Below are 24,015 nucleotides of genomic sequence, written 5' to 3' on the forward strand. Positions count from 1 at the left end.
CCTGGGCTTTGTTTTCCCTGTTTTCTGTTATAAATAAACCTTGTGTGATCGCATACTGTCTGCTATTGGGTTCATCCTCCAGTCCCGTGACAGGATATGACAATGTTGATATATTTGGTCTTGGCGGATAAGATCTGCTACAATGCTAAGCAAGTACTGCTCTCTACTGCTAATACACACACGACACGCTGCTGTGAGCAAGTAAGACATGCTGCTGCTGTACAATATAGCGTACATGAATTACCTGTAGCAGATCTATACAGGTGGAGCTGGGGAAGGTTTCTAAAAGCGTGCTGCACTGCTAAGGCATGCAAGCTCATTGGCTACTGATACAGCAGGAACCAATCAGATGTGCCCTATAGATAACGATGTGATTGCCTGCACCATTGAGTTTCATTACAGAACTTTGTATATACAGTCAAAACAAAATGAATACCCGTGGCTTCTGACGATACATTGGGGTCTTATGAAGCGAAGCACATTCAGTCAAGCCAGTCGAACAAAAATATTATGATATCTACGGTAATCTGCAATCTGTGCAAAGTTTTTCACTCGGCGAGTCTTCAGCAATACCCGCCTTTCAATTAAATAACACCAAAGCCTCGAAAGAAAATATGTTCTTCAGAATTTTTTTTAAAACAACTTAAGAATTACTTAGGAACATTCTTATAAACTTCTTAGAATTTATCTTAAGAATTTTCTTAACTTCTTTCTTGAGAAGATATTCATGAACCTTGCCCCAGTTTCTTGAACAGACTGATCATTTTGCTTCATAAGACCTCAACGAGTCATCAGAAGCCACGGTATTAATTTTGTTTTGGCTGTATATGTTTTTGGACTCCAAAGTGATGACAAACATTGACTTGCATTTTACGAATCACCAAGGACCACGGTTTCAGCTAAAAATCTTCTTTACTGTTCAGCTGAAGAAATAAAGCCACCTACATCTTGGATGGCCTGATTGTGAATAAATTAACAACAAATTTTCATTTTTGGGTGAATGATTCCTTTAATTCTTCTATTCTGTTTTTACAGTTGCTTTAGTGCTGAAAGCATTACGTTGTCATGATGACCAAGTTTGAAATAGGATATAACTTTAAACAGAAGGTTATTTAGCAAGCATATTTCACACTAAAATGAAGTTAACACACATAGGCCCGGTTTCACAGACAGGGCTTAGATTAGGCCTTAGTTCAATTAGGGCATTTAAAGGTATAGCGGAGGATTTTCTTTTTCTGGGTGGATCATCAAGACTCTTGGTCCTCCTAAGTGTCAATCATTCTGGTGATATGTTTACGTAAGGCCGTCGTACGTGCTCGTGCACACGATTCACACGATGGCGTGCGCTCAAAACACAGGTTGGGCTTCCCACTGATGCTTCAGTCGTGAAGTTTCTACGTAAGCTATGATTTCTAGTAAGCTATGATTAGCTCGTGCATGCTCTCTCGTGCACATGTTTAATAGGCGTTCCCTCTCGGGAGCAGGTAGAGTGTTGCGCATGTGCATTTTTTCAAAAAGTGGAGAGGGCAGTTCTTTTCTAAAATTCGGGAAAATCCTCCGCTATACCTTTAAGTAAAAAATATTACTGATTGCATCTTGAGACAAAACAATGGCACTGACATATTTTTATGTTATGTTAGTGCAAGTTCCTATCAGTTAGAACAACTCAAATGTATATTTTAGTCTAGACTGGCTTAAGCCTTGTCTGTGAATCTGGAGAATATTGTGTAAGGCCCCGTCCACACTACTGCGTTTTCGTTTAGAAACGGAGAATTAAAACGAATACGATCTCCGTCCACACCAGCGTTTTAGCTGCGTATTAGAATTGATCTCCGTCCACATTAAAACGACTGAAAACGCGGATCACGTGACCATTCACCAACACTGGGCATGCGCGTGCCGGTGTAAACACAACTTCATTGATAAAATTATCCCACCATGCGCTGGTTCTTCCCGGGTTAACCCAAAACCGCCGCTCCATGTACGGTCGATACCGCCGCTGCACACGGGAATTGTCACAGATCGCTCGAATAATAGCTTGCCTCTGGCGCATGTAGGCAGTTATAGCATTGTAAAATGCAGAATTTACTTGGACAACAGCTGCTAGCAAAGATATACGCCATGACTGATGACACCCAATCATAGAGCCGAGCGTGAGCCTCTACTACGTCATCGTTTTTAAAGTCCTTCGTTTTGACCCATCCACTCTAAAACGCCCTCCGGAGATTCAAAACGAAAAACGGGTCGGCAGCGTTTCTAAACTTCTCCGTTTTGGGTCTCCGTTTTAGCCGTTTTAGTGTGGACGGGAGGTGCAAACGTAGCAAAAGGTCTCCGTTTTTAAACGAAAACGCAGTAGTGTGGACGGGGCCTAAGTCTTGCGGTTATACAATTATTATAAAAGTGAACATTCTAATGTTTACAAATTGGCCCCATTCCCTTCCATAGTAAGTGTCTCACTGTAACCCAGATTTTTAAATAAATAAGTAAATAATGAAGAAAGGACAAGTCCAAATTCATTTTTATGGTAATTAACATCATTGCAAAATTGTTGACTGAGCTTAACTTGCACTGAACCCAGAATATTCCTTTAATATACATAAATCACGCTCCTTCAGCTGGGTAAAACATGAATTAAAGTAATCTCAAATCATAACGCTAAAATGTAATCAGAATTTCTAATAGAGATCTCCCAGTGCACATAACAGATGTGACTTGGGGAGAGAAAGAGGTCTGTAAGGTGGCTGCCATGCATCACGCAGGTGAGCACAGAATAATGTTGGACCTCTTCCATTTACTACTCACGATGCCAAGCACTCTGGGCGCGGTCACGCATGGGCACCTCTGGATCTGCCAACAAATCTGTTCTATTCTCCAGCCTGGCACATGCTCTTCAACACTCTGAACGCAAGATATAGCCACGGCAGTTTCTTATTCTTTAGAATCTATCAGTGACATACAGGGAGAGGCTGTCAGATTAAAGCGATTGCGTCAGGATGGATATTTTGAGAACATTTTCAGATTTCAGAGGTTTAACCCCCCCATGATGCTGCCGAGGAAGATAAGGGGGGGGGGGGGAAATGGGAGCAAAAGAAACATTTCTTCTCAAACCACTAAAAAAGTTTCAATCGCATGCAACTGGGTTAACCTGAATTAGAAACTACATTGTCTTAGTTTACCAAAGGAATGACACACAAAGCGACATGTCATTCTCACTACTAAACAATTCGCACAAAAGCGAGAAAAGCGCATGAACGTCACTCATCAGCGTGTTCACTGCAAATCCTGCTAGTACACTCGCAGACGAGAGCGACTCCTATCAAGGGAGCAATCGCGGTTGCCATGGCAACCATAAAGCATCATTCAAGGTCATTATTCACACAAAGCAAGAATGGAATATTTTATCGCATCCCAGTAGCCAGAGCGCAAGGATATCAGCGGGAATGTTCAAGCCATTAAAACCATGATTTATGGGTAATGATCGAGCACGGCTACGAGACATATGACCCCCTCCCACCAGCCACCATGACATCGATCCACACGCACAATGAGTTTGTCTTCCCAGTCATTTTCCGACATGACACCGCCGCCTCTGAGGCTTTGCCTGATAAAAACAAAAGATGCAGGCTTCTGCAGGGGAGAGAAAAGCACACATGAGCAATCACATGACCCATCCGCCAATCTTGATCTAGGTTTAAAATGGGAGTTCCCAACCTTTCATCTTACATTTATACCTTGGCAAACGCTCTTTTTGACATTTCAGTCACTTCACTGGAGGCAAAGTTTTGGCAGAAGAGGCTGCCACGGTTCCCTACATCAAAGTTGGAGTCATCAGAGAGAGAGACTGCGATCCTGAGGGAGACGCTGCAGGCATGCGAGCGGAACTGAAAAGCACTGACAGTTGTAACAGTGAACTAAGCCACTTGAGTCGGGAAACCAAAACCCAGAGCCACAATATAGAGGATGTGATAAAGAGACGTTTAACAACTTATCCGAGCATATGGGAAAACTTTTTACGGTCATATTCTGGAATTGATCATTCAAAACAAAGGCATAAAAGAAAGTGTTAAAGGGGTAGGTCATTTAAAAATGTAAATTATGTCATCACTTAGGCTACTTATCCTCATTCCTTTCATTTTGTGTAACACAAAAGAAGACATTTTAAAATGTCTCAATGATTCAGTTTTCATATATAAAGTCATTGAGGTCCAGAGCTGTTTTGAACCCCACTGACTTTCATTAAAAGTACAAAAACATTCCTCAAAACATTTTGTCTTCTATACAACAAATGCATACAGGATTGAAAATGGATGAATAAATAATTGAATTTTCAGTTTTTTTTTAGGTGAACATAAACCGGACTGTGAGGTTTTTAAATGTTTTTCAAAGAAGTTTCTTACATTTATTTGATTAAAAATACACTAAAAGCAGTAATATTGTGAAATATTATTACAATATAAAAAAGGTTACACGTTACTACATACTTACTGCTAGGGTATTAACGGTAAATTACGCAGAATTACAAGTAACTAACCCTAACCCACATAATTAATATTACTTAGTACTTATTGAGCAAGTACAATGTAACAACATCACCTTAAAACAAAGTGTAACCAAAATATATTTTCATATTTCAATATATTTTGATTTATTTCTTGTGATGCAAAGTTGACTTTTTAGCATCATAACTCCAGTCTTCAGTGTCACATAATCCTTCAGAAATCATTCTAATATGATGATTTGCTGCGCAAGAAACATTTCTTAATATTCTTATCAGTGTTGTAAAAGTTGAGTGTGTGTGCGTAGTGTGTAGCTATGTAAAACCTTTTTAAAAAAGACTCAGACTTGACGCGATATTCACAAGGTACAAGAATTCTGTGAGAAGTGTGGCCTTGTATGAATGCATAAACAATTCTGAAACATGCAGTGATGTATTACCAAAGCAATGATGTATGGAGCGTAACACGCACACACAGCAATTCTTATGCAAACCTACGGGGGTGAAAATGTATACATGCAGGAATAGTCATTTTCTTTTACTGTTCGAGATTTACTATGTTTTATGAGTGTGTGGCAAGGTCATGGTTACCCTTTCAAATGAAGTTCCCAATTCATTCATCAGCCATAGCCTGACCTATTCATCATCCAAGTGCACAGGCATGCCATGCACATGTAGCGGTGGAAGAATTCAATTACTTCAAATAAGCGACACCTCATTTCATCTATAGCCATTTTTGCGCTACTTAAGAAGCTCTGATGAAATCGCTCAGTACAGTTCTGTTTGGAGTAGGTTTCCCCAAACATCAAATGCTTATGCAGCATAATGTAATCATCTCTCTGTATAAAATGCTGAATAGTACAGCTTTGCTGATTTATACATGTGTAGTTCAATACACTTGTCTGTTGAGCTTTGCAGACCAGTAAGCAGAATTGATGAAATGTTGGTGTAAATTGTGAGAAAGCGTTTTTGCTGTTGGCGTGAGAGCGGTTTACTGCTGAGCAGGGATTCTGGATATCTAAATGAGAGCCACGCAAACATATTTTATGACCACGTTTTACACCAAAGTATCTGAAGGAAGTCGTTTAAAAATTGAAGGAAACATCAAAAAAATGTAGCTCTACACTCTTAAAATTTAAAAACTAAAATTTCTATACTTATAATAAGTGAGAATGAATGATAGATACTATGAGTTCTACATGTTTTATGCACTACAAAACTCTTTTAATTCTTGATATATGCGATTTTATGTGCTATTTCTCTCCGAAGCCATGATCTTTGAAAAGGTAAAACTGGCCAAAAGTGACAGACTCATCTTCATCTTATACCCACAAACTATAAATGGTGTGCGAGATTAGCTCATATAGCAACAAAACTGAATATGATGTTATATAAACACAAAAATCCCCAAAAGAATAGCAGTCAAGGATCACCAAAGACAACGGATGACTGAAACACACAGGAGTCTTAATGATGCTCAGTCTGAGGGAAATCAAGGGAAATTAGGGCAAGTGTTATTTTTTTTTTTACACCACTTGAGTCATTAGGTTGCTGTTTTCTGCTCCACTGCACTGTATCTCAGTGGTTGAGAGTGTGACCTTGTGCCAAATGTCTGGTCTTATGGCTTCAGATAAAAGTGTCTTCTATATGAATAAATGTAATGTTACCGCAAGTAATAGAGTCTGGAAATGTAAAAGGAATATGTATTAAAAATGTTTGGGTACAAAAAGATTCTGTACAGTACACATCACAGACATCATCATCCAGTGTGACTTTCAATGCAGTCGCATCTGGGTTTGTATAGAAAGATTCATGTCCGGATTTGAAAAGGTATTTCAAATGTGTGTTTGACATTGTCCTAAATGAGAATCTGGAGATGTGACTCACAGACACTGGCCTTGATAAATGTCTTGCATTAAGAAAAAGCAAGTGAGATTCATTTCTCTTCACGTTATAAAATGACCACATTAACATACTTTATTCAGGCTGTGCCTCTGATTTAAGTGTATAATGTTAAAGTCTGAATACTAAACTTTGATCAGAGAAGTACATACAATGGATCTCATTTAAAACAAACAAGAAATGGAACTAATTTTAACAGGGGAAAAGAAAACTGTAAAAATGTTACAATAAAAACGTTGGCTTACAACATATGATGAGAAATTATATTATAATATTAAAATCAGAAAATATGACAATGCAAAACATTAAAAAGAAAAAAGATATTTTGTAAAATACTTGTGTTCTTTCAGTAATACTAGGCTTTGTCTAGTAATAGATGGTTATAATTTGATCTATCTATCTATCTATCTATCTATATATAAAGTACAAAGCAGATGTTAGTTGTTCAAGTAGCTTGGTATATTATATCAGTTATCAAAATATATGGTTATGAACTGTAAAATATCCAGCCACCAAAAGGCCATAACATTCCAACAAAATGCTGGATATCTGGCAAGCACATCTGCCAGTTTTTGTTTAATTAAAGGATTTTTGTACAATGATGATTTTGAAATAACTGTTACATACTAGTGGTAAAGAATGTGTGTACAAAAACAATAACTATATCAATGTTTGTATTGCAAGCATGTGTACTCGAGGGCCACTCCCTGGACAAGTCTAAAGGGCTCAAGTATTTGCAGAACAAATAAGGTTTTAATACGCGGTTTAATTCACCGAAAAAGAGCATAAAGATGATCACCCCACAGATGACAAAGTCAATGTTCAAATCTTGGCTGAATGCTCACTGACCTTTCCCGTGCTCTGGGTTCAGAAAGGAAGAGGCACAGCTTTATCAGTAGTTAAATTAATGATCAATCCTTGAAAACTCCCTGACTCTGCAAGACTCCTCCTGGCTTTGCCTTTCTTCTCTCTTTATTCCTCATCTCAGATTCTTCCCCTCACTGCATAACACACACACACACACACGTTCTGCAATTGCACAGACATCCCAAAGCTCTGACTGCCACAAAACTTGCTCCTTCCCATTAGCCACATTTCCCTCAGTCCGTGTGCCAGAAAGCCAACGTCTCTGTTTTGTCTGCAGCACAAGCCAAGCCCAGAGCAGAGGCAGGAAAAAGTTGAGCTGTTAAGCATCTTTCACCTCGCTCTCTGTGCTGTCTCAATCACTGTGCTTCTCTCTTCGCAGGTTTTTAAGCACAGACAGAGGCTTTAACAGTAGCACACATCACTGTGGCTGTCAAAGATGAACATAATCAGCTATTGTGTGTCCGCGACAGACAGACCGATGTGTGTGAAGGATAACGCCGGAGATGTAAATCTGCTCTTACCTGCTGTTGAAGCTTAACGCAGGAAGGAGGAACAGGAGGTAAACGGCTCCGATGAATTTCATTGCTTTGTCTTGCTCTCATGCACTCGGTGTCTCTTTGCCCCTTTTTCTCTCGATCACTCGCTTTTCCCTTCTCCCTTTCTCTCTCCCTCTCCTCGCTGGCTCGCTCACGCGTTCTCTCTCTCTCTCTCTCTCTGTCTCTCTGTGGTGCACACACGCGTTAACGCAGGCACACGCGGCACGGCAGACAGATGCAACGCTGCAAGCGGTGTGTGTATGTGAAAGTGTGGGGCTCTACGGCTTCAAATAGCAGGGACAGGGAGACGGACGGATTTATTAATGGACAGAAACTAGGGTGCCGGGGCGGGGGGGATCCGGAGAGGAAGACTGGAGAATGATTTGAGGTGGTGAGGTGATGTCAGCATCAAGACAGCCAGTGGCTCCCTGTCTTTCTTTCTCCACTGCGTTCCAGTGCGAGATGAATACCTGCTGGTTTGTCCCACCTGATATCCATCTGTCTTGGGACGGGGCAGGGCGATTATCTGGGCTAGAGGAGAGCAGGGTTGCTCCGCAAAGACCAAATTAATCAATTTTCGTGGAGATTACACTTTGATGGCAGGGTTCATTAGTTTGACATTTTGTTCTCTGTTGTCCGTCAAAGTAATTGATGAGACATTTCCCTGCTCACCGTCTCATATTGTGAGATTAAGAGGGTAAACCGATGATGATAAATTTAATAGTCACACAGTCACTTGCCGTGTATCATCTGACCATTCAATTAATCTGGCTAACGAAAAACGGCCGATATTTCGTTTTTCGGTGGTTCTGTACGTTCCAAATTTTTTTTTTCCCATTTTCTACTCGAAACCGAATATCCAATAAATAATGATAATAATAAAAAACAATCGAAAAACCCAGTCGAAATATTACGGCTAATTTACGTTTTTCAGTTTTCGCGGTTGTTACGTTTTTCCAGTTCTCGCGGTTGTTTTACCGCTTTGCGCATGCGCAATGTAGATCCGCGCAATAAGCCTGTGATTGTTTCTTGTATGGTACCGAAAGACCCACAATGGCCTCACTCAAGTCATACATGCCAGTAATTCATGATATGTTTATGAATGGAGTGACATATAGGGAGATTTCTGAAAGGCTGCGAGAAATAGGTGTCCAGTGGGGAAACTCTGAGATCTGTATCCGGAGACAACTTACCAAATATAATCTGCGGAGAAAAGGACACTCTTCTGATTCAGACCTTGAAATTGCAGTCTCTCGAGCAATACATTAGGTATGTGTGTGTGTATATATAGGCCTATATACACTGTAAAAAAATATTGTTGGTTTAACTTAAAAAAGTAAGTTACCTGGTTGCCTTAATTGTTTAATTTCAATGAACTCAAAATTTTGAGTTAATACAATGAAGGAGATTGGTTTAATCAATAGAAACTCAAAATATTATGTTATCTGAACCACATTAATTAACAAAAGATAATAAGTTGTGATTACAAATAATGAAAATAATGTTTTACAGTGTATATATATATATATACACATACATATTTGCTATGGAGAGTCTATGGAGAGTCCCCATAAATCATGAAAATATGTGTGTGTGTGTGTGTGTGTGTGTGTGTGTGTGTGTGTGTGTGTGTGTGTGTGTGTGTGTGTGTGTGTGTGTGTGTGTGTGTGTGTGTGTGTGTGTGTGTGTGTGTGTTAACAGACTGGATCAACTTATGGTTGTAAAATGATGACAGTGCAGGGGAATGCCGAATCGTACTTGATCTGAGAGCAGCCCATGCCCCATACCATGAAGAACGGCGTAATGTTATAATGTAGTTATAGGTTTCATGTTTTTACAAGAGTTTGTAAGAGTAACGATTTGTATGCCACGCACATGTAGGCCTAATGTCTATGCTGACCAAAGTTATTCATATATTTTCTCGCTTGTAGCCTATAGGGTACCCGTAACTTTAACCCAACCCTATTTAATGCAGAATACATGGGACATAAGCTACACATGGACCAAAATGAAAAACCGGTCATGTTTGGAGTGACTCATGTAATTGCTGTGGATGGATACAGCAAGAAAATTGTAGAAAATGCAACTATGCCAACAAAAAAACAATCTAGCCATATATGATTCTGTGTACAGGTCAGTATTGAATGTTAAGTTTGAAATAAAATAATTGTCATAACAGAAATAAAAATTGTCATACTGGTTTATGTACTGTAGACCTGCAGTTTTACCTCGGTCTGTACATGCAAGAGAGACTGTCAGAATATAGACACAACCAGCAAAGAGCGCCATATCTCCAAACTCAGTCAACAAGGGTAATGCTCTTAGTCTGCAAGCCATCAACCTATACATCAGTCTTAGGCCAATTATTGCTTTAAAAGTTCCTGTACTTGATGTTCTGCTACTTTAATGTGAGTGATGACTAGCTAATATAAGAATGCCATGTTGGCCAATTTTCAAGAGTTACATTTTGGAACTTCCAGTACATTTAGCTGAAAATACTTACTGTACGATTTTATGATTTATGCATTTCAACATCATGATGTTGGTGCTTTTACTGAATTTGTCTGAGTATTTTTTTCCCATCAAACACACCATTACTCTTTATTTGATTGCTTGTTTCTCTAGTTTCCAAATGTGTACAGCCCTCTTCCAACCTTTTATTATTTTAACAGAATCACACAGTGGAAAGGATGTGGCCAGAAATCAACAACCGGGTAAATTACCCACTAAAAGAGGCCCTGGTGCAGCTACAAGACCAGGACGCATTAGATATGGAGGACAGCCTGACGAGGTTCTGCACATCCAATCTGACTGGCCAGATGTGCTGGATTGGAATAAATAGATTTGTGCATTCATGGAATCACGATCTACCATCTAATGAAAATTTACCTTTTTTTAATAATAAAAGTATAGTTACCATAGTTTTTGGCGTATCGATTACAATTTGTACAACCAGTTTTACTAGGAACACCATGGTTAAACATTGTTTGTCTAGCAAAACCATGGTTAATTTGTGGTTTAAGTACAATAATCAAGTTTTTTTGTAGTAAAAACATGGGTATCCACTCAATGACACACATTCAAAAATCGAATGCCAGCAAACCTCCATTAATAGGCTTTGGGAAAGAGTATTGTGTGTAGTTTGCAGACCATATTAACTGAAAAACTTTAGAAATATTGTTGACCATCATGTCCTCTTCTCTTAACGTTACTCTTTTAGCTGAGGTGAAAAGCACAAATGATAGGCCTACATCCATTTCGTCGCAATTATGTTGCCTCGTTATGTTGAACGTACCTGAAACACATGTGGTTATGGCTAGTGGCCAAACATTCATTGCGCATACGCACAGCGGTAATGGCGTGTTCACATCAAACGCGAGACCTGGAAATAGAGAGAAAACAGTAAATTAGCCCTATTATTTCGCTTTGGGTTTTCCGTTTATTTTAATTTCGTGTTCGAGCAGAAAACCGGAAAAAAGACATCTTTCATTTTTTGGTTCATACAGAACCACCGAAAAATGAAATATCAATCAGTCGCCATGAGATGAAATTCACCCGATCTATTTTCTAAATGCATGTCATCTTATTGTGAACAATTCATCCATGCATATTTAAAAAAACAAACAATTTATTTAAATTGACATGAGGTATACCAGACTCCTCCAATCATTTTATCTGCCCACCCTTTTTTATTTTTCTCACAATTGACTGCAAGCTCGCATTCAGCTCGCATGCCTCCATCCAATCAACAAACGATGGATAGAACCAATTCCCAACCTGCATTTTTTTTTTTCTGTAATCCATTTCACTTGGATGTACATCACAATTCATAAAAAAAAGATCTGTCACAAATACTTTCTCTAAAAATTACAGTTGATTTTACCATAAAAACACTGTGGTTTGTTTGAGCACCCTGACCAGCCCGACACGGTAATACTGTGATAACAACAAAACAGCATGTTTTGGGTGGGACAATCAGTTCAAATCCAACCAATTCATAGTTTTCACGTGACGTCACACCCTTATAGGTACACGCCCTACTGGAGGACAAACCAAGGGCTGAATTCGGAATCGCATTCTACCGTACAGTTTCTGCTATTGAAAGATGTGGTAAAAGTAGTGCGAGTAGTATAATAGTGTGCGGTTCCGAATTCAGCAATGGCAGTGATATTAAAAGACCAAATTCAATACACAACCTTATTGATGATGCATACTATGCACAGGCAAGCAGATGAATCCAGAATATAAATGCAACAGTTTCTCAAGCGTTTTTCTATTGAAAATCATTATAAAGAAAAAGCTTAACCATTATAATGCGTTGCATTCATATTCTGCATGACTGTATATACTATGCATCATCAATAATGTGTATACTGAATTTGATCTTTTAATATCACTTTTATGCATTTAGTTTTAGTACATTAAGGCACTTTAACTCTTTCCTCACCATTGGCAGAATTTTCCGGCAGTTCAATGTTTTACTGTTATGTGGTAGGGGGCGCTATTACACATCTCCTGAAAGAATACAGAATCTGAAAAAGCAGAAACAAGTGATAGAAGTATTGCTTACGCACACAATCATCAAACATTAAACAGCATATTAATCAAAACTGCCTAACGTTACAGGATGAAATGTCGAAATCATGAATAGGTACAGGACTGTGCAAGCTTTGGGCTACGCTATATTTTGCTCATCGTTCTGAATCCATTCCACACATAATCTTTGACAATTTTTTTTTTTTTTTTTATGAAACGTACCCACATTCAAGTGTTGATCAAAAAAGAATGCATGAAGATAGAATAAAGAGCAGAGGCTCTATTCTTTCTTTTCATTTATTGAATGTTCAGATATTCATACAACAAAATATTCTGGGGGCCTTGAAAGTTTTGTGAAAATGATCAAAAAAGCTGGGGCCGCTGGCTGGCAGGTGCTGTATATGGAACAAGTTCCCAAAACTTGCATTTTATTCACAAATTTTAGTTTTTCCTCTTCTGAGTTGGAAAACTGACAAGCGTGCTGCAATTCAATGGATGTTTTGGCCTCCAGTTCTTTGTGCCAGTCACATGACTGAAAACTATAAATTGCAGATGGAGTATTGTTCAGAAAACCTCTTTGAAAACAATTATTTGTGTAATTGCATTTGGTAACTACACTGCAGGGCAAAAAAAAAAAAAAAGCTGCTTGGATTTAAATAGGCAAATGCTTAAGAGTCTATGATTGGATCATTATTGCAGTGATTATTATGTTTCTAGCATGTTATATGTTTGGCAGCAGTTCTTCTAACCCCTAACTGATGGAGTGTGTAGCTTTTCATTTCTTAAACAACCATGTAGGAAGACACATCATGGCTATATTCCAGGATGACAACGTCAAGATTCATCAGGCTCAAACTGTGAAAGAATGGTTGTGAGGAACATGAAGAATCATTTTCACACATGAATCGGCTCCTCTGAGTCCAGTGCTTAAATTCACTGAAAGTCTTTGGGATGTGCTGGAGGAGACTTTACAGAGTGCTGGACTCTTGCATTGTCAATACAAGATCTTGAGCAAAATTGATGTACCTCTTGATGGAAATAAATGTTGTGATGTTATTTCCATCAATGTCAATATTTTCAGTGAATGCAGTTTGGTTAATTTAATACACAAAGCATATAGCACACACATCTTCTTCTTCTTTTTTTTTTTTTGCCTTTGCATAATTTGCATAAGCACTCGTTTATTGTAATTTCATTGAAAAAGAAAAGGAACCCTTCAAAACTAATTTTGTGTTCTGCAGAAAACATTGTCTTTTTTAGGCCTTTTAATACAAATACTTTGTTCATTCTGAAATGTTGTGAAACACTTCTAAAACTTTAAATTTAAAATGCTTTAATATAAGGGCTAGAGAATCAAAACTCATTAGGACTCTGAAAGATGGAGGTGTTCCCATCCCTCTTTTTACCTGTCTCTCTCACACTATTTTTGTCTTCAAAGGGAATAAAAGATTTAGGGATAGCCATTGCTTTTAGCCATGGAAGGCTGACTGATTCAAGTTCTATGATCAGAACTGTGGAAATGGAAGAAAGATGTGTCTGCGGTAGAGGTCGTGTTATAAAAGAATGATGAATGGTTTCCATTAGACCACTAATGGAGTTTGGAGTCTATTGTCCCTTAGTTCTACTCCCTGCTCCTAATTCCGCACCTATTTGATTTGCGTCTAATTAGAGCGTCATGGGTTGCATAGGCACTCCGGGAGTAGTCACAGATGAGTGGGGTCCTGGCCCTCGGGACTGCTATACGTATCCTTAGTAATCTGCTCTTATTTGTCTTAGTCACACCTCCAGCAGTCTGTGTCACAGACAAGGTGAAGGAAAACATGTCTCCTGTCAGATTTAAGAGAAATGAAGAGTGCTCTTAGATGAACAATGAGAAGGCAAAAGAAGGATGGTCTGGTCTTCTAAACCACCTCATAATAATAAGATAACTTGACTGGATGTCAAATAAATATTGAATTGGTTTCTTGTATTAAGCATAAATCTTATTATAACCCTCCACATCCGTTATGCTTAAATCAAGGGGAAAACTGACAACGTGGTTAACTTAATTCAAGATTTAACTTATGCAATTATTAAGTAAATATATCTTGTTTTAATATTTTGAACAAAAACAAGATAAAAATACTCATTAAGAAAATGATTTTATTTTAGTGCATATTATTAGGGCATTGAAAGTGATTATGTTGAATATGATTACAAGAAAATGAAAGAAAGCAACTGTACAAAGTAAAGCACAAAGTATTGTGTATATGGGTCAAATCAAAGGGGACAGTGATTCACACAATCTCATGCTGTTCGACAACAGAAGTTGTTCTCTTGAGCTGCCTGCTGTGTTAGTGTTGAAAAATGGAGGAAAACAAATAGACTAATGACTAAATCCATTTTACACACTATACTGAGTTTTCTCTCTGTGTCTTCTGTAGCAATTCATAAATATTTGGTCTGTTTTATCATTGAACATTTTGGATGAACTGTGTGGAATAGCTCCAAAATTGTTTTCTTATTGACATGCGCTTTATCTTTGTGTGCTCTTGAAGCCAAAATATGCCAAGACGACGTGAATGATATGTCAGTGAATCTATAAAAGGAAATGTGGAATAAGTCATTACGTTTTTAATCTGTCTACATTTCCTTAAGCCTTATGAAGCAAATGACTATATAGAAATAAGAGTTTCTGTAATTGAGGGATTTGCTGCTCTTCCAAATGGACAAATCCTGAATTTAAAAATATAGAAATAAGAGTTTCTGTGATTGAGGGATTTGCTGCTCTTCCAAATTGACAAATCCTGAATTAAAAAATATTTCATAACACAAAGACACACAAGGCTGTACATGCATCTTTTTGACTCCATGGGCTCTCCACTGGCTCCATGACTTTAGTCGTTCATGATATATTGGATAAGGACAAAGACTTTTCAAAGAATTTCTACCTGATTAAATATTTTAAAGCTTGACATAACTAGATTTTTTATATATACAGTAGCCTACTGTGCGAAAGTCTTAGGCATGTTAATGAAGAAACCTTCCTGCAAAGCTACAGTACTGTGAAAAGTACTGGCACTTGTGTTAAAATGCTGTAAAGTGAGAATGCTTTCAAAAATAAAATCACAAATTGAATTTATTTATGATTTAACTTCTACTAACTAATTCAAATCAGTGTAACGACCCTTTGCTTTTAAAGCGGCTTTTGTCCAGGTACACTTGCGCATAGTTTTTCAGGAAGGTTTCTTCAAGCATCTCGGAGACGTTCCCGTAGATCTTCTGGATTTAGTTTGTCTCAGTTTTTTCTGTTTCTTCATGTAATCACAGACGGACTCGATGATGGTGAGATCAGATCATGCCGGCTGTTGTCAGACTCCTTGTGCATACACAAATCTCACTGGATTATTACAATTACTGGCAAAAAGAATGTTTGGAAATGTAAACTGATATTTCCTACTGACACACTACAGCAAAATATATTTTTTTTTTTGGGGGGGGGGGGGGGATATTAACATGCCTAAGACTTTTGCACAGTACTGTATATAAATGCCCAATGGAGTTATAAGATTTTATTCATTTACATTACTTTTCCAGGTCTTGAAGGCTTAGACTTAAGATCCGATCACACCAAGAACGATAACTAAAGGTAACTATAACAATAACTATATTGGTAATAAAATGGTAATAAAATATGACAAGAACTCTGAGTTATCAAATCAGTTGATATTTCAATGGTTTTGTCCATCCTTCTGTTAGACTGTCTCACAAATGAATTAGGTTAAATAGCTGTCAGCTGTTAAATTTAAGTACACAATTAGATAATACCAGTTTAGCTCAACCAATTACCAAGCTTCATTTTGTTCAGTCTGTGGTGTAAAAAGGTCACATTAGCAATTAAAGAAAAACACTTAAGCAAAACATGGTCAGGTCAAAGTGTCTGAATAATTTTTGGTCCCAAATATTTATACATTTTACTGGTAGTCCACTGTATGAATACATTTTGGGTATAATCTGTCACAGTTTACTTTATTTGGCTCTCCTCACTTACATAAATGAACTATAAAAAAAAATAATAATATCTGGTGTCTGAATAATTTTTGTATATATACAAAATATGACTATATACACACACACATACACATATATTATATACACATATAATTGTGTGTGTATACATACATACATACATACATATATACACATACATACACACACACATACATTTTTGCATCTGAACTCTTCATATATATATATATATATATATATATATATATATATATATATATATATATATATATATATATATATATATATATATATATATATATATATATATATATATATATATATATATATATATATATATATATATACATACATACATACATACATACATACATACATACATACATACATACATACATACATACATACATACATACATACATATATGTTAATCTTAACATTTGTTAAGGAGTTGAATTAAAATAAGAAATATTTTGCTTATTTGAATGCTTGTTTTGTCTTATATTTGTGTAAATCATCTTAAGGACCCCTTGGAAGTTTTCTGAGGACCCCGGGCTGAGAACCACTGGTCTAAAAAAAAAAATGCACAAATGTAGCACAAATATGGTGGATTTCAAAAATTATTCCCACAAAGAGGTGTCCTCCATAGTCAGCGCTGAAAGATCAAATCATCTACACGCCTCTGCTTATTCTCTTCTCATCTGGTTTCCTCTCTCCACGTGTCAGCAACTATAAACTCTGAAGGTGTCTTAAGTGGCTCCTTCACTGCACTTTCTGCAGGCACAAAAAAAATGTGACTTCACACTGTTTCAGGCCCATGTTCAGACCTGCAGGTGTCACAGATCATTAGACATGGGTCACCTCAATCAGACCTCCCCAAAAAACTGGCACATGGCACATGGCACATCCAAAAAATAAAAAATAAAAACCTGGTCATGCCCTGAGGGAGAGGAAAGCAGCATGACTAAGACATGAGTAAGAGGACAGCTGAAAGCTGCTCGGCCACAAAAGCTTGTAACAGAGGAACTGTGAAGGCTGTCAAAACAAATCCAAGAAGGGAAAAATGCCAATATGTAGAAACAATCCAAAAAGATATGCAGGAAATAAATAAACATATGTTGTTTAACTGTTCCAGATCCCCTTCATATTAATTACCAAGAAAAAGCACCAATCACAGGCCAATTACTCCTCTGGCTGCTCAATTCCAAATTATATTTTTATTGCTCGCTATTAGGCAGTACAATTACATCCATCCTTGTCCATGGGAGAATTAATAATTCATTGGAAAGAAAGAGTCAATGATCCTTGCAGAGGGAATTCAAATGACCATTAAAGAATATGACTACCGCCACAGCTGCTGGCAATAGTGTTACTGCAACCTTTGTAGAGTTATACTGCCTGAACACTTCCCACAAATCCCTTCCACAATAAAGATGATCACTTAAGTGCGAGTATTGAAAACAGGCAAAATATTGGGTCAATGACGAGTAATCGTGTCAGCGATAAAGAAAAGAAGAAGAAAAAAAGTTCTTATACAAGGACTTTTCGTATACATGTTGGTTTCATTGTTTTGAAAAAAAATTATACCGTTTTCAAGAAAAGCCTTTCACCTTGAGCACACGTGTAAGTACACCTGTTAATCATTATTTAAATTAAATATATTTTTCAAGGTAAATATATATTTTTTTACATGTATAACAAATGAATCATGAAATTATTATGTTTTGGGTCAAATTATTAGATATTTTAAAAAATTTATTGCCCTTGACACAGGGATCCTCTCTATGAGATCATATCACGTTGAAAAATATCTATTAGAATGTCGGCAATGGTTGCAGGAATGAAGATGAGACAGGATTTAAGCACAGTAGTAACTTTTAGTTATTATATTTATAGTTATTATAACAATAAACCAAAATACAAACAAGCAGTAGAATCAGGCCAGGTCAAAACCAAATCACTTAATGACTAATGAGAATAGACAAAGAACTGAAACTTGTTTCCTCGCTTCCCTATCAGGTAATGGCTTTGCAATCTTGAGTACCAATGAGTAACCATGACAACCAAGGGAACAAAGGAAAAACAAAACAAAAAAAAATCCCCTTTTTGTGAGCAAAAAGTACTTGGATGACCTACTTCTACCAGTGAGATTCTGAAGTGTGCAAACGATAGGCACTACTATCCCATGAGGCCACGGGAGATATACATATACACTGATACACACACACACACACACATTTTTTTACTCTGTGCCTCAAAAATATCAAAATGAATTTGGAAATTCATAAAAAAAACATTGTTTTTAATTAACTTTAATATATACACTATGGGCCCTATCTTGCACCCAGCGCAATTGACTTTGTACACCAACGCATGTATCATTCCTATTTTGCACCTGACGCACAGGGACTTTTCCCTCCACAGACGCACGTCGGTAAGTTAGGAAATGAACTTGCGCTCCCGGGGGGCGGTTCAGTGCAAAGAGAGGAGCGTGTTCCGTTGCAAACGTTCCCTGGTGCTATTTTGCAGTTTCAGAAAACAATTCCGTTTCTGTCCAGGAAAAACCTAGTCTAAAGTCAGTGGCACATTATTCAGATGTTTTTTAAGGGCGCATGCTTGGTCATAATGTAGCGTGTGCACAACGCGCATACAATTTGCTTCTCTCATCTACACAGACGCAGCAGTTCTCATTTCTGCAAACCATACATAATTACAAGGAAAAATATTCCACACGAGGGAAATCATTGTGGTGTCCATGAAGATGTGAAAAATAATAGACATAAATCTAGCTTACACATTTACCCAAATTATTATACGCCTGTTTAACCGAAGCTAATTTGGGTGGGTTTCTCCTGTCCCCATACAATGTCACTTCTCTGTGTTTTACGGCCCTGACGAGAACGTCGGTCTCCTCGGCTGTGAACCGTTCCTGGCAAATCCACCGTTATAATAGCAATCCGCCATGGAACAAGCGCGCCTGCTCTTAAAGGGAATGTGAGATGACACTCTGATTGGATGACTTCACGTTACGCCCAAACCACACCTATGAATAATGAAGCTACTTCAGACCAACCCATTTTAGATTTGCGTCGGGCGCCAGAGTCATTTATCCCGCCGGTATAATAGCAACAGCGCCCGAGATCCTTGCGTTTCACGTTTTGCATTTCAGATCGTTAAAATAGGGCCCTATATATAAAAATATAATGAATAAAATAATAGATGAAAAATGACCCATCATGCCAATGACCCTAATATCAATGGCAAGTATGCATCCACTTGCGGTCTAACTATCTATAGATTGCAAGCATCTGTACTAAGCCGCAGGGTTGCAAGCAGAGCCAGTAGCACCTCATTCTTTCAGGAAGTGTGCCCAAAACGAGCTGGCCTCTCCTACCACAATTACTCATATTTCCTTTACAACCCTCAGAGACGGTGGAAGACAGCAGTCATCCATTCTACCTGCAGAAAACAAGTGCCGCGCCATGCTCAGCTCTGCTCACCCACTCCTCTGGGGTGTAAGAGGTTTAAGATGGGCATGAAATGCAGTGATTATGTCAGCAATAGAAGATGATGGGTTGATTGTGTTAAATCTGGCATTATCAGACACAGCCCAATCAAAGAGGTTATCTGGCATTTAGGGAGATCCGTGCAACAAAATGACATCAGATGAAAAGAACTCTAATCCTTGCGAGAGAATTAAACCGCTCTGAAAATGAAAAGGGTAACATGTCATCACACGACTGACGAATGAAAGAATGTTCTCAAAATAAAACAAACAAAACTTCTGAAGAAGATGTCAAGTTAGCTGGGTATCCCAGGATCTCAGTCAAATCTAAGTGGCTCTGTCGCTCAGTAGGGGTTCTAGAAAAAAGGAATAGGCCTCTTTCTAATGCTGGAATGAACTGGAATTTAAATTAAAAATCTTGCTTGTAGTTTATTCCTTTGCCCTTTTCACTTGAGTGCAACTTTCTGCAACTACATGACAAGAGCAGACAGGGGAAAAAAGAGCAAATGTTCCTTGTGAGATGGAGTCTCTGGACTCCTGTGCAATTAAAACAACTGAGATTTTAGGGTGCACAATGAATAGCATGTAAAAAAAAGAAAAATCATGCAAATTTATTATGGATTTAATGTCAGTGAAAAGAGCATCTTGGGATGCAGCAAGCAAAACAGCTCAATAATCCGCTTTTCACACTAAAACCTTTCGACCTTCCAGTTCTACTTCCCAAACTCACAATGGAGAAAGCCCCACAGAGCGTTACATTAACCTGTTTATTTGCCCCTGAGATATGTGACCTTGACTCACGAGGCTTGTGGCATAAAACTCCGTCCCTGACTGCCACAGCCATCTGTGCCCTGAGGAGGTGGTCCCTCTGTGACTCCATAGTTCATACTCTCTCACTTCATACAAAATGCGCGCCTGAGCAGTTTCAATCCATCTCACGTTCCCCAGGACAATTTATTATTTTACAAGCAAAAGGCTCTGATTATTTTTGAGGCATGTAAACACCTTGTGAGAAAGAACAATTGAGTGAACTGAATGCACTAATGTTTTCAGAGACTATTTGCATGCTATTTACAATTGAATGAATGTATTTTAATAGCTAAATTTTTATTAAATGCAGTTAAGTCAGGATTATGTTTTGTTTAGATGTCCTTTCGTTCCTATGCGTTTTGTTTCTTGTGCTTCTGTTCAGTTTAGTCTTGATTATGTGTTAGTCTCCTTGGTTACTGACTGCGTTCAGCTGTCTATCATCTGTTCTGTACATTTCATTGTCGGTACTCGTCTTTGGTTTGTGTGGTTAATGATTTTATTCTCTGTGTATTCTCCTTGTGTGCATTCTAGTTGATTAAAGAAGTTATTATTACATATTCTGCGTCATGCGTTTACTTAACCTTTAGAGTGTTTTTTTTTTACCCACTTCAGTAGGACTTAAAGCTGCCGTCGGCAAAAAAATTTTGATCATATTCAGTGAAATCGACATTATAATCCGACAGAACAACATAAATAAGGTGGTTTTAGGAAAAAACCCGAGCTTCTAACTCCACCTGGAGCGTGTTATTTCTTTTGCAAATGTTTTGCATCGTGTCCAATCAGCGCAGGGGGGTGTGAGATCTGACTGTCAATCACAGGTCGTGCACACGCCACAGATCCCCCCTGTGACGCACACGTTACAATATCACATGCACACGACACGCCTGAAGATTGCACGAAAATCTACTAACAAGCTTCCAATTCCTCGGTTATTGCTATCTATAGATTTATCTATCTATAAGATTAGCCAGGGCAGCCTACCTCCGAGTCCATGGTGTTGATCGATGCTGAAGAGACGGACGCGTTCACAGGCATAGATATATCTATAAACACTAGATACCTCGTACGTGCTGTTGGCCAATGGAGGTCGACGTCCGCACACGGCGGCCATCTTACGACAGGGTGCTCGCTCACTCGTAACATGGTGCATGCACTTTTAAATAACCATAACTTGCTCAATTTTCTACCGATTTTCAAACGGTTTGGTTTGTTATAAACGTCAGAGATGTAGCTATGAAACTGCATACATATGAAAGAATTATAGCCACGGTAATGACGTTTGTAAGAAACCAAACCGTTTGTAAATCCGTCAAGATTTCACCGAGATAAGAGAATTTGTGTGCATGCTGATCACTCACCTTAATTCACAGAGCCCTGTAGTAAGATGGCCGCCGGTGATGCCGGAAGTGACTCCGCCTTAAGACATCTAGCCTTTATATGATATCTATGTTCACAGGTACACACGCACTGACGAGCACGACCTCGATGGGAGGGTGCTCGCTTGTAGTGGGGGAGGGGCATGAGAGTTGTAATCATTCAAGATTTTGGCTAAGTCGACCCAATCTGCCAGACTTGCCGACTGCAGCTTTAAGTACATCTTTATATGTAAATTCATAATTACCTCTATTGTCTTTAAAATATGATTAAAGGGATCATGACATGAGATTTTTTTTCTTGAACTTAGACCTCTAAGAGGTCTCTTTTTTTACCGTAAAAAACACTGCAAACTTAACCTCTAAGTTGGATTGTTCTCTTCAGTACAAAAAGATGTGCAAAAAACATTAACATTATAAGTGAACCTTAAGGAACATTAAAATATTTTTGTAGAAAATCCATGACATGATCCCTTTAAACTATACTGCTGAATGTACTGTAGCATTTATGTTAAGCTAAAAGATCATTTAAAAACCCACTGAAGTGCCTTGAAATGCACACCATTATTCAATGTGTTGACGTAAATTCCACTAAAACCGGAAGACAGCGCGGGACATATCGAACAGCTCCTCCCCTTTTTTAAAATAATGCCAATAGCATTTAGTTTATATCACAGCCCGCCCAGAGCCGTTGAGCTCGGCAACGCCACAGTTTCCTCCTAATCTCGAACCATTTCTCCTCCTAATCATAAAATATTATAATATAGCATTCTGTGCAGAATTCAAATGGGTCCGATATGTTTTCTGCTCTGCGCCGACTCGCGCATATGATCCACTCTGTGCTATCGGGTCTCTGCAAGTGCAGTTTGTTAAAAACTACAAGTAGTGCACATGGGGAGATTCCAGTAAAGACCATTTATTGAGACAAAGGAGGATTATTTAAGTCAGTTCTGCGCCGTCTGAGAACGATGAACACTACTATTTGTGTTCTAAACAGTGCTGCCTTGTACGCCTTCGATTTCTGAAGCCATCTGCCGCAGCCTGATACTGAAGTACGCGACAGATTCCCCTCTAACAGAAACATCAACACAACCAGGCAGCCGTACAAATGAAAATAATCCATTCCATCAAAATCTACCGCAGAAGACAAAGGAGATGTCATCCGTGTCAGAACAAAGTGTGAAATGTTTGTTTCATCATGCTGCAGGCCTTCCGCGCAAGACAATAGACAAGCATCAGAATGTAGCCGTTAGTCAGCCATGATACAGCCGCGGGGAAAAAGAAGGGACAAATTACAGCTAATTGCAAGTTGAAAAATCAGGAAGGGTGAGAGGGGGGGGCTGTAATTTTGTGTTCCGAACCCAGTGCATAAAAGCCTTTGAGAGGGCTGGCGGATGATCGCGAAGAGCCCGCGTGCACCGCTTACCGTATCGCCAACACCTTTTATGCAGAGAGGAAGGCTGTATCACTCTATTAACAACACAGAGAACTGAATATTTATGACTGGAAATGTAGAGTCCTAGGATATAGAGCTGAAAAGAGGATGAAAAAAGTAAATGGTGCTTTAAAAACAGTCCAATTTACCAGAGATATGTTTTCCCTTTGAAAACCGAAATGTCATTAAATGTCCAGTGACAGCGGAATGAGAAATGTATATAGGAATCTAAATAAAGCGAACTGCTGAGGACTATAATCAGCCATGACAGGCAGGCAGATGTCTGCATAAACAAATTAAACTGTATGCAAGCAAAAATACCCAGTTTAAGCATTAAGACCCTTTCACATCCAATGCAAAATGAAAAAGTGAAACAAATCGCTGACGATTGGTCTATTCACACCAAAAGAGAAACAAATATCTGTTGGGCTAAACGAAAAGCAAATGCGCGACGGTACAACAACACCTTTCAGCTGGTCTGCCATCCGGCTCTCAAGATGATGATATAGCCCGCTTCCTTGAAGATGACAGTTAAACCATTTCAAAGA

The 24,015-nt window shown here is 38.3% G+C and overlaps 1 protein-coding gene across 3 annotated transcripts in view; it reads right to left on the reverse strand.

The window, feature by feature from the left end:
- luzp2 (leucine zipper protein 2) overlaps positions 1-24,015 on the reverse strand; it is a 168,064-nt gene that overhangs the window by 109,775 nt on the left and 34,274 nt on the right. Inside the window, exons 2-3 of one of the 3 annotated variants that reach the window (XM_081371840.1) lie at positions 12,248-12,332; positions 11,096-11,182 (exon numbers count right to left, since the gene is read on the reverse strand). In XM_081371840.1, the coding sequence (XP_081227966.1) occupies positions 11,096-11,142 (47 nt within the window). In that variant the 5' untranslated portion in view covers positions 11,143-11,182; positions 12,248-12,332. Of the gene's footprint in view, positions 1-7,785; positions 7,976-11,095; positions 11,183-12,247; positions 12,333-24,015 lie in introns of those variants that run through there. The other 2 variants (XM_081371841.1, XM_081371839.1) reach the window with 2 other exon arrangements.

Source organism: Scardinius erythrophthalmus (assembly GCF_964197995.2).
Source record: "Scardinius erythrophthalmus genome assembly, chromosome: 8".
Classification (NCBI taxonomy): Eukaryota; Metazoa; Chordata; class Actinopteri; order Cypriniformes; family Leuciscidae; genus Scardinius; species Scardinius erythrophthalmus.